At 37.7% G+C, this 12075-nt stretch overlaps 1 protein-coding gene across 1 annotated transcript in view; it reads left to right on the top strand.

The window, feature by feature from the left end:
* stab2 (stabilin 2) overlaps window positions 1–12075 on the top strand; it is a 93768-nt gene that overhangs the window by 25744 nt on the left and 55949 nt on the right. The window contains exons 12-22 of the mRNA XM_085769422.1: window positions 1002–1145; window positions 1763–1825; window positions 3291–3407; window positions 3931–3984; window positions 4495–4575; window positions 5391–5543; window positions 7742–7801; window positions 7911–8009; window positions 8548–8634; window positions 9478–9589; window positions 11832–12012. Of these exons, the coding sequence (XP_085625548.1) occupies window positions 1002–1145; window positions 1763–1825; window positions 3291–3407; window positions 3931–3984; window positions 4495–4575; window positions 5391–5543; window positions 7742–7801; window positions 7911–8009; window positions 8548–8634; window positions 9478–9589; window positions 11832–12012 (1151 nt within the window). The remainder of the gene's footprint in view (window positions 1–1001; window positions 1146–1762; window positions 1826–3290; window positions 3408–3930; window positions 3985–4494; window positions 4576–5390; window positions 5544–7741; window positions 7802–7910; window positions 8010–8547; window positions 8635–9477; window positions 9590–11831; window positions 12013–12075) is intronic.

Here is a 12075-nt window from a genome sequence, read left to right as displayed (position 1 = left end):
TGTGTGATGGTCATCCAGCCGTCAGGTCACGGTGTCCTAGAACATACAACAATAGTAGATGAAAGAACTGATATAAATGTAAGATACAAAACACAAATGAAGAAAAAAAATTAACTAAAATGTCAACAAGCCCCCTCCACCCCCCACCCTCCCCAGCCTTACCCTTCCGTCTATTCTCTACTTTGTTAGCGTAAAGGGGAAAATGTAATTTCTGCTGCGAGGAGTGAGATAATGAATGAGAGGGAGAGTTTATCCATAAGAGTATATTTTATTCTTTCTCAGTGGAGAGTGTTAGTCGGGTCACTAAGCCAGATCTTTGTGGTGGGTGCTCCTTTCTTTTTCTTTCTTTTTTTTGAAACTTTTAATTTTTACTTAAGTTTTCAGTTCTTTTTTTCAACAATAAAGACAAACACGGAAAGAATAAAAATAGACAGAACAGACAGCTTGGCATAACAGCTTATCATTCACACAGATAATGAGTTACACGTTATAGAATATGAAGTCCACTTTTCTTTTCCCCAGTTCTTAGTAAACTGTTCAGCTCGTAGTCTTAGGACAAAGGTCAGGTTTTCCATGCACTGTATTTCATTGACAATGGTGATCCAGTCGTTCCTTGATGACAAATTTGTCTTCAGCCATTTCTGTGTAATGGCCTTCTTCTTGCAGCCAAGAGCACTTTGTAAAGATAGATTGTTGTCCTGAGCCATAAGTCCAACTGGGATTTTACCCAAGTACAGCGTGATAAAAGAAAAATCAACTTTTAAACCACAGATTGACCAAATTTCTCCAGTTTCCTTCTTTTTCCGATGCACGAGAAGTAACTCCTTCTCAATGATAAGACTATAGGAGAGGAAACAATGCTGGGAGTTGTTTAACACCAAATGACATTCCCAGAATAATAATGAGTGGTTTATAGGCTCTAACTACATGTGAAGTATTTTAGATATTAAAAACCATCTCCACATCAGGTCTCATGTGACTCTGTGTTTGTCTCCTCCCAGGACCTGCAGACCTACATCCGTATCCATGGCAGCAGGAAGAGAGGAACCATCGTCCAATCAGATGTTGTGGCATCCAACGGGATGATCCACCTGATCAATAAGCTGATGGACAGCGTTTCACCGACTGTGGAGAGCGACACTAAGGTCAACTGAGGTTACACTGCAAAAACTCAAAATCTTTATAAGAATATTTGTCGTATTTCTTGTCAAAATGTCTCATTTCTAGTCAAAACTAATCTCTTTTCATTTAAAATAAGACTCATCACCTAAAAATGAACTTGTTTTTAGATCATTTTCACTTGTTTCAAACTAATTTTCACTTGAAATAAGTAGAAAAATCTGCCAGTGAAAGCAAGTTTGTTGTGTTTGTAATAAGAAAGAAAAACTTGCTCCACTATCAGATTTTTCTACTTATTTCAAGTGAAAATCTGCTTGAAAGAAGTAAAAAGTGTCTAAAAACAAGCTGCTTTTAATGTGATGAGTCTGATTTTAAGTAGAATGAGATTAGTTTTGACTAGAAATGACATTTTGACTAGAAATAAGACAAATATTCTTGGTAAGATTTTGAGTTTTTGCAGTGCGGGTCCAAGAAATATGAGTATCGTCTGCCATTAATTGTCCACATTGTCTCCAGCATTGGGTCTGGTGTCCTGTTTGTTTTGATTTTATTTTGGGGGTTATGAAAAACCTCACCGAGTTCCTCCAGCAGAAGCTTCTCCAACACTGTGAGTTTACCTCCTGGTTCTTCTTGTCGTTCTCAGGAGAACCTGATGAAGATCATCTCTGACTACGGAAAATTTGACAAGTTCAAGTCTCTGTTGGAGGTGAGAGGGAACAACCTGTACCTACACCTACACCTGTACCTACACCTGTACCTATACCTGTACCTGTACCTACACCCTGACACCCTGACACCTGTCGACCTGCTGTGATGAGTCACTTCCTGTCGTTGTCCCCAAAGAAGTTAAATCAAAAGCAACTGGACTTGGTTATTTGTCTAGAAGACGTTTCACCTTCATCAGTTCATGTAGCATCTGACCAGGCTGAGACTGGTCCAACTATCTGGTGTGGTGACCCAGTATTTAACCTCTGGGAGGGCGTTCACAAGGGTGATGCTGTCACTGGAACAACTGTTCACAAACGGTCTGCTGTGACTCCAACGTCTACACAATAGACCGAATCTCCTTGTTGTTTACATTCTACTTCCTGGTAGAAAACCAGCTGTAATGTGAATGAGATCAATAGTAACCAACGAGAGTTTAGCTATATATCATATTTTTCACGCCCTATCACCGTTTAGACAAATCTGAAATGATTGAAGAAACATTACTATTTCTGTGTGTGTGTTTTGTGTTGCTATGTGTTGTATTTATTCAGTTTGGGGGAATCACAGTGTCTAGAAAGCATCAGTGGCTCAGCTGACAGGGACAGCTAACGGTAGCTAAGCTAACGGTAGCTAAGCTAACGGTAGCTAAGCTAACAGTAGCTAAGCTAACAGCAGGACGTCAGCTGTTAAAACCCTCCCGTTGTGGGACACCACATGAAACTACTCCAGTTAGCTCAGTCATGTTGGAACTCAGATATCCGCTGGAGAAAATATTTTTTCATGGAGCGTTTATTGAGTCACTGAGTTATTAAAGTTAAACAGGTAGCTAACCGTTAGCCCGGCTAATCTATGATAACCATGACTAATAGATAGATAGATAGATAGATAGATAGATAGATAGATAGATAGATAGATAGATAGATAGATAGATAGATAGATAGATAGATAGATAGATAGATAGATAGATAGATAGATAGATAGATAGATAGATAGATTTATTGTCTGCCCCAAAGGGTAGCAGAAATTTGTCTTTGACAGGGCTCATCACTTTACATACACTCAATTACAAAAATGTGCACAGAAATAGTAATGTTTGTCCAATCATTGGTTTAATAGACTTTACAAACATCAGATTAGTCTAAACGGTGATATAGTGACATGAAAAATTTTGATATATATCACTATTGTTCTCATGCTGGTTTTCTACCCTGAGGTAGTTGTAAACAACAAGGAGATTCGTTCTATAGCGCACTAACAAAGTCGAAACCAACTTCCCACCAAAGACAGTCACTCAAACGACTGTCGTTGGCACATGGAGCACAAGCCTCTTGGATGAAGGTGAAACGTCTTCCTAGACAAATAACCAAGTCCAGTTGCGTTTGATTTAACCTTCTTTGGGGACAACGATGACGTGGACAGATGAGAACATTCCCAGACTTCCTGTCCTGTCGTTGCTCCTCTAGAAAACGGACCTGGCCTCGGTGCTGAACCTTCCCGGTCCCGTCACCGTCTTCGCTCCCACCACCGCGGCCTTCGACGCCATGACGGACGGACACCTGTCCTTCCTCAGCAGCGCCGAGGTGAGACACGCCTGGCCTGTCAGTTACCATAGAAACCAGGTTTTACTACATGTCTTCACTGCAAAAACTCAAATATCTTACCAAGAATATTTGTCTTATCTCTAGTCAAAATGTCATTTCAGTCAAAACAAATCTCATTCTACTTAAAATCAGACTCATCATATTAAAAGCAGCTTGTTTTTAGACACGTTTTACTTCTTTCAAGCAGATTTTCACTTGAAATAAGTAGAAAAATCTGATAATGGAGCAAGTTTTTCTTTCTTATTACAAACACAAAAAACTTGCTTTCACTGGCAGATTTTTCTACTTATTTCAAGTGAAAATTAGTTTGAAACAAGTGAAAATGATCTAAAAACAAGTTCATTTTTAGGTGATGAGTCTTATTTTAAGTGGAAAGAGATTAGTTTTGACTAGAAATGAGACATTTTGACAAGAAATAAGACAAATATTCTTGGAAAGATTTTGAGTTTTTGCAGTGTTTTTGATTTCACTGAACCGATCTGATCGACTGTTCGAACCCCAGGGCCACAACAAGCTGGTGGAGCTGCTGAGGAACCACGTGGTCCCGTCCACCGCCGTGAGTTCACACCTGTTCTGTCCCACAAAGTATCTGTAAAAATGTAAAACTGAGAAAAACAGCTGTTTGTGTTTTTCATTGTCAGATTTAAGCGTCAAATGATGAATAACTACCAAGTCTATCATTGATTAGATAAAGGTGGACTGAATTAAATGTAGTTTGTAGTTTGTCTTTCTGACCAATTTTGACCATTTTACTGCACTTTTGCCTTGGTTTTACTCCAATGGAACTAGAGTAAAGTATAGAATGTAGTTAGTACAGTTACTCTTTGCAGATACTGCACGTTGCCTTGGTTTCACAGAGCTTTTTTGGATGGACAGCAAAATAAAACAGCTCAATAACTCTGGACATTTTAGCAGAACCAATATCAAATTCTACCAGATTGAAGAGAATATGCCTTTACACTTTGGATTGGTCATTACCTTTTAGTAGTTCCCCTCATACCTCACCTGTTACTTATCATTACTTCCTGTTGACCTGTCTCTGATGATGTCACTGTCCCGTGTGCAGCTGGAGGTCTTCAACGTGGCGTCCAGCCCCCGGATCGTGACCATGGCCAATCAGGTTCTGACGATAAACGTGACGGAGAACGTAAGTGTGGTCTAGACTACTACTCACCTAGTGTCTGTACTGTCGGTCTGTAGCTACCTCACTGCAAAAACTCAAACTCTTACCAAGAATATTCGTCTTATTTCTAGTCAAAATGTCTCATTTCTAGTCAAAACTAATCTCTTTTCACTTAAAATAAGACTCATCACCTAAAAATTAACTTGTTTTTAGATCATTTTCACTTGTTTCAAACTAATTTTCACTTGAAATAAGTAGAAAAATCTGCCAATGAGAGCAGGTTTTCTGTGCTTGTTATAAGGAAGAAAAACTTGTTCCACTATCAGATATTTCTACTTATTTCAAGTGACAATGTGCTTCAAAGAAGTAAAAAGTGTCTTATTTTTAAGTATAATGAGATTAGTTTTGACTAGAAATGACTTTTTGACTAAAAATAAGACAAATATTCTTGGTAAGATATTTGAGTTTTTGCAGTGCACCTGTGTCTGTCGGTCTGTAGGTACCTCATCTTACCAAGAATATTTGTCTTATTTCTAGTCAAAATGTCACTTCTAGTCCAAACAAATCAAATTATACTCAAAATAAGACTCGTCACATAAAAAGCAGCTTGTTTTTAGACACTTTTTACATCTTTCAAGCAGATTTTCACTTGAAATAAGTAGAAAGATTATTTCAAATGAAAATTAGTTTGAAACAAGTGAAAATGATCTAAAAACTAGTTATTTTAATTGGAAAGAGATTAGTTTTGACTAGAAATGAGACATTTTGACAAGAAATAAGACAAATATTCTTGGAAAGATTTAGAGTTTTTGCTCTGTCGGTTCTGTTTGGTTTCTCAGGGTCAGGTCCTGGTGGGCGGCGCCGCGGTGATGGAGGCGGCGGTGGAGGCGAGGAACGGACGTCTCTACGTGGTCGACAGAGTTCTGACTCCGTCCTCCATCGAACCGGTGCTTCCTCATCGCTGTGACATCACAGAGACCAAGATCGTCAAGGTGACATTCAGACGTCATCATCGTACAACAAGACCTTGTCCTTTACACTGCAAAAACTCTACATCTTTCCAAGAATATTTGTCTCATTTCTAGTCAAAACTAATCTCTTTTCTCTTAAAATAAGACTCATCACCTAAAGATGAACTTGTTTTTAGATCATTTTCACTTGTTTCAAACAAATTTTCACTTGAAATAAGTAGAAAAATCTGCCAGTGAAAGCAAGTTTTTTGTGTTTGTAATAAGAAAGAAAAACTTGCTCCACTATCAGATTTTTTCTACTTATTTCAAGTGAAAATCTGCTTGAAAGAAGTAAAAAGTGTCTAAGAACAAGCTGCTTTTAATGTGATGAGTCTGATTTTAAGTAGAATGAGATTTGTTTTGACTAGAAATAAGACAAATATTCTTGGTAAGATTTTGAGTTTTTGCAGTGTATTCACAGGGTCCATTCAAAACCAGTTGTCACTACCTCTTTCCAAGTCTTTCCAAGAATATTTGTCTTATTTCTTGTCAAAATGTCTCGTTTCAAGTCAAAACTAATCTCTTTCCACTTTAAATAAGACTCATTACCTACAATGAACTTGTTTTTAGATCATTTTCACTTGTTTCAAACAAATTTTCAGTTATACGTTATCATTTCACAGCGTGGTGAATGAACCTCCTGCTGTGACTAGAGAGGGGTTATGGTGAGAGGAGGATCTGACTAAATGTTGAACTGTCCCGGTTAAACATTGTAAAAAACAAATGTAAATGCACCCGAGTTAGCAAAAAAACAAACAGTTTTCATCACCAGTCCCTCTGCCTGATGATGAAAGGCAACCTTTAAAAAAAGCAACAATGAGGTAAAATACCAAAGACACATTAATAAATATACATTTGTGAGGCCATAACACACGTTTGCGGTGGCACAAGGTCGTTAGTGCTCTAATATAATCAGTTGTTAGTGCTGCCGTCACAGGGCTTCAGCAATACATAGTATTAAGGAACAGGATTCATTAAACACATCACTATAACTATCTGGTTACTACATATAAGTAAATACATGACAGAATACTCAATGCCTATACTAACTATCTAGTTACTACATAGGCTATTAGTCTACTTGCCAACAATGAGTACCCGGAAATGTTGAGTACCCCAAAGTTTTATGTTAGAAATATATAGTATGGGTCCCCAGTATTCAGAAACTGTCGGATGCTAACTTATATATATTGGACAATTAGCATAACAGGCATAATTAGCATAAATTAGCATAATTGCATATAAGGGCAATATTTCAACAAAATTGACTTGGCTGATCTGGGCAATATTGGAGTGGTTTTAGTCCATTTCTGACATTTTCAAAATTCAAAATGGCTGTCTAAACCGGATGTGACCAGATTTTAACCGCCAGTGGGCCGATTTTGATGGACCAAAATCTGGTCACTTCTGGTTTAGACAGCCATTTTGAATTTTGAAAATGTCAGAAATGGATTCAGCATCATCAATAACCCCTAAAACCACTCCAATATTGCCCAGATCAGCCAAGTCAATTTTGTTGAAATATTGCCCATATAGGCAATTATGCTAATTTATGCTAATTGTGTCAGTTATGCTAATTGCCCAATATATATAAGTTATCATCCGGCAGTTTCTGAATACTGGGGACCCATACTATCTATTTCTAACATAAAACTTTGGGGCACTCAACATTTCCGGGTTCACAATGGGGCCCTACACTGCAAAAACTCAAAATCTTTCCAAGAATATTTGTCTTATTTCTTGTCAAAATGTCTCATTTCTAGTCAAAACTAATCTCTTTTCACTTAAAATAAGACTCATCACCTAAAAATCAACTTGTTTTTAGATAATTTTCACTTGTTTCAAACAAATTTTCAATTGAAATAAGTAGAAAAATCTGCCAGTGAAAGCAGATTTTTTGTTCTTGTGATAAGAAAGAAAAACTTGCTCCACTATCAGATTTTTCTACTTATTTCAAGTGAAAATCTGCTTGAAAGAAGTAAAAAGTGTCTAAAAACAAGCTGCTTTTAATGTGATGAGTCTTATTTTAAGTAGAATGAGATTTGTTTTGACTAGAAATAAGACAAATATTCTTGGTAAGATTTAGAGTTTTTGCAGTGTATGGGCTGGCAAGTACTATATGGGAACACATTAACGTGTTGTTGAGGTGTTGTTGTGACGTCGTGCTCTCTGTCTCCCAGGGCGACTGTGTCTCGTGCTCCACGCTCAGACTGTTCCCGTGTCCGTCTGGAGGTCTCGCGGTGAGACGTCTCACTCTGCTTCACTTTCTCTTTCTCTCTGGGACTTTATTATTTATTTGTTTATTGTGTGGACTGTGAGTCACTGTGTTGCTCGTCTCTCTGTGATCAGGTCTCCTCCATGTTTGGATGTGTTTATTCTCGCCCCCTCTCCAACGGGTTCAGTATCCGCTCCACTGGCTGTTCACCGCTCTGCAACGCAACTGTAACGGTAACGAACGAACACCATTCACACAGTCTGTTCACGTCTGGGTCCATTCAAAACCAGTTGTTACTACCTCTTTCCAAGTCTTTCCAAGAATATTTGTCTTATTTCTTGTCAAAATGTCTCGTTTCTAGTCAAAACTAATCTCTTTCCACTTTAAATAAGACTCATCACCTAAAAATGAACTTGTTTTTAGATCATTTTCACTTGTTTCAAACTCATTTTCACTTGAAATAAGTAGAAAAATCTGCCAGTGAAAGTAAGTTTTTTGTGCTTGTAATAAGAAAGAAAAACTTGCTCCACTATCAGATTTTTCTACTTATTTCAAGTGAAAATCTGCTTGAAAGAAGTAAAAAGTGTCTAAAAACAAGCTGCTTTTTAATGTGATGAGTCTTATTTTAAGCAGAATGAGATTTGTTTTGTCTAGAAATTAAATTTTGACTAGAAATAAGACAAATATTCTTTGTAAGATATTTGAGTTTTTGCAGTGTGTGTTTACCTGACGTCTACCTGTGTGTGTGTGTGTGTGTGTGTGTGTGTTTAGACCCCCGCGTGTTGTAAAGGCTTCTACGGTCCAGACTGTTCTCCCTGTCCAGGAGGATTCCAGACTCCCTGCTCGGGACACGGTCAGGTGAGACTGTCAGCACACACACCGTTATCAAGACCTAGTTGTCTTTTTACAGTGTACAGAGGTTTATAGACCGAATCTCCTTGTTGTTTACATTCTACTTCCTGGTAGAAAACCAGCTGTAATGTGAATGAGATCAATAGTAACGAACGAGAGTTTAGCTATATATCATATTTTTCAGGCCCTATCACCGTTTAGACAAATCTGAAATGATTGAAGAAACATTACTATTTCTGTGTGTGTGTTTTGTGTTGCTATGTGTTGTATTTATTCAGTTTGGGGGAATCACAGTGTCTAGAAAGCATCAGTGGCTCAGCTGACAGGGACAGCTAACAGCAGCTAAGCTAACGGCGGTAGCTAAGCTAACAGCAGGACGTCAGCTGTTAAAACCCTCCCGTTGTGGGACACGACATGAAACTACTCCAGTTAGCTCAGTCATGTTGGAACTCAGATATCCGCTGGAGAAAATATTTTTTCATGGAGCGTTTATTGAGTCACTGAGTTATTAAAGTTAAACAGGTAGCTAACCGTTAGCCCGGCTAATCTATGATAACCATGACTAATTACAAAAATGTGCACACAGAAATAGTAATGTTTGTCCAATCATTGGTTTTATAAACTTTACAAACATCAGATTAGTCTAAACGGTGATATAGTGACATGAGAAATTAGATAAATATAGTGAAACTCTCGTCCGTCACTATTGTTCTCATGCTGGTTTTCTACCAGGAAGTAGTTGTAAACAACAAGGAGATTCGTCCTATAAAGGAAGGTGAAGAGTTTTTTTTTTTTACAGTGTACAGAGGTAAATAAAAGAGTGAAGAGTTGTTGTTGTATTTTTTACAGTGCACAGACGGCATTGAAGGGAGCGGGTTGTGTGCGTGTGAATCGAACTTCCAAGGCTCTCGCTGTCAGTACTGCTCCTCCTCCAACAAACACGGACCCAACTGCGACGCCGGTGAGTCTGATGAGTCGTCTTGATGACATCACACAGACAGGCGTGACATCACAGTGACGTAACCATGGCCATGAAAATAATTGGCAACAAAGACGACCCGACCCTTCAGTCAGTTTACGAAGGCATCGTGGTGAACCTGGCACATACACTGCAAAAACTCAAATATTTTACAAAGAATATTTGTCTTATTTCTAGTCAAAATGTCATTTCTAGTCAAAACAAATCTCATTCTCCTTAAAATAAGACTCATCACATTAAAAGCAGCTTGTTTTTAGACACTTTTTTACTCCTTTCAAGCAGATTTTCACTTGAAATAAGTAGAAAAATCTGACAGTGGAACAAGTTTTTCTTCCTTATTACAAACACAAAAAACTTGCTTTCACTGGCAGATTTTTCTACTTATTTCAAGTGAAAATTTGTTTGGAACAAGTGAAAATTATCTAAAAACAAGTTAACTTTAAGGTGATGAGTCTTATTTTAAGTGGAAAGAGATTAGTTTTGACTAGAAATTAGACATTTTGACAAGAAATAAGACATATATTCTTGGAAAGCTTTTGAGTTTTTGCAGTGTAGAACTCTAAATGACCCCTCACATATTCTGTATTCAGTTAAATATGAACTGTTGCCTTCAGGGAGACGGTACAGAGCAAGCCGATACAAACTCAGCTTCCTCCCTACATCCCTTTTCCCTTCTAAACAAACCAGCAAAATTTTAATTGGGTTGTCATCCCTACTTTTCATTCTTTTTCTTGAGACTGGGATTTTCATTTATTTATTTATTTATTTATTTATTTATTTATTTATTTATTTATTTATTTATTTATTTATTTGTTTTTTGAACCTTTTATTTAGACATTTTAAACATTTTACAAAACATGTCCTGACATACTGTATGACTTTGAAAATGCGTGTTAGACTGTACAAGAGAATGAAAGGTAATGTAAATGAGAAAATATACATAGTTATGATATAAACATTAGTAACAACCCTGACATTAATAGGTAGGAAAGCAGATATCTACAGATAGTAGCTGAGCAGGATTCTCCAAAGAGGAACTCCCAAAATTACTCCGTCGCATATTCCCGTTATTATAGCTACACCCAGGTATCTTGAAATACAAGTCCATCTTTGCATGAAAGTGTGAGCCATTGTGAGCTGGAGAGTAGCTGTCATTCGCTCCATCATATATACATTTTTCAGTCTCTGGGTCCACACTGCAAAAACTCTAAGTCTTTCCAAGAATATTTGTCTTATTTCTTGTCAAAATGTCTTATTTCTAGTCAAAACTAAACAAACTAAATCTCTTTCCACTTAAAATAAGACTCATCACCTAAAAATTAACGTGTGTTTAGATCATTTTCACTTGTTTCAAACTAATTTTTATTTGAAATAAGTAGAAAAATCTGCCAGTGGAAGCAGTTTTTTGTGCTTGTAATGAGAAAGAAAAACTTGCTCCACTATCAGATTTTTCTACTTATTTCAAGTGAAAATCTGCTTGAAAGAAGTAAAAAGTGTCTAAAAACAAGCTGCTTTTTATGTGATGAGTCTTATTTTAAGTAGAATGAGATTTGTTTTGACTAGACATTACATTTTTGACTAGAAATAAGACAAATATTCTTGCTGAGATTTTGAGTTTTTGCAGTGCATTGACCTATATAGTTGGTGGTTTTACCTCTTTCCAGTTCATATTTATTTATTTTTTAAAAATCTTTTTAATGCTCCAGACACTCCTGCACTTTATTTGGGTTTTTAATAGTTCTCATCAGTACTTTTTATCTACCATATTTATATGTATCTGTGTGTATGTGAGAATTGTGCGAGGAATGTCAAATGTACCGTTTTTTTAATCTGTTTTGTGTACTTATGTAATGCAGTTACTTGCGGCACATGACTGTCCATGACAACTTTCCCTGCAGGGACAATAAAGTTTGTATTAATAATAATACATTTTATTTGTAACGCGCTTTTTCAAGTGCTCAAAGACGCTTACATAAAAACACAATTTAAAATACAATGCAGAAAATGATCACAGTTAAAATACAAGAACAAAATACACAAGTTTAATTTATAGATTAAAAGCCAGTTTAAAAAGGTGGGTTTTTAAAAGTGATTTGAAGGTGTGGGGGTCTGTACAGTCTCTGATGGGTTGGGGGAGTGAATTCCAGAGGGTGGGGGCGGCAGCGGAGTATTGTTGTTATTGTTGTGTTGTTGTAACCTGGCCCGCTGTGCCGTGCGTCCCCAGACTGTCCCTGTGTGCACGGTCAGTGTGACAACCGTCCGGACTCAGACGGCCGCTGCAAACAGGACTCGTGTCTGAGCGGTTTCACCGGGCGTCTCTGTGAGCGGCGGACGGCGCCGTGCGGCGTTCAGGCTCAGTTCTGTCACGCACACGCCGACTGTGACTTCAGCCGGGGGACCACCAGGTGAGTTCACCCATGGGTGTGGTAGTGGGGGAAAGGGGGACTTACTACCCAGGGCCCGAGTAG

Source organism: Trachurus japonicus, chromosome 23 (genome assembly GCF_045865225.1).
Source record: "Trachurus japonicus isolate A0001 chromosome 23, Traja_1.0".
In the NCBI taxonomy this organism is placed as follows: Eukaryota; Metazoa; Chordata; class Actinopteri; order Carangiformes; family Carangidae; genus Trachurus; species Trachurus japonicus.
This window is presented reverse-complemented; position numbering and strand designations above follow the sequence as displayed.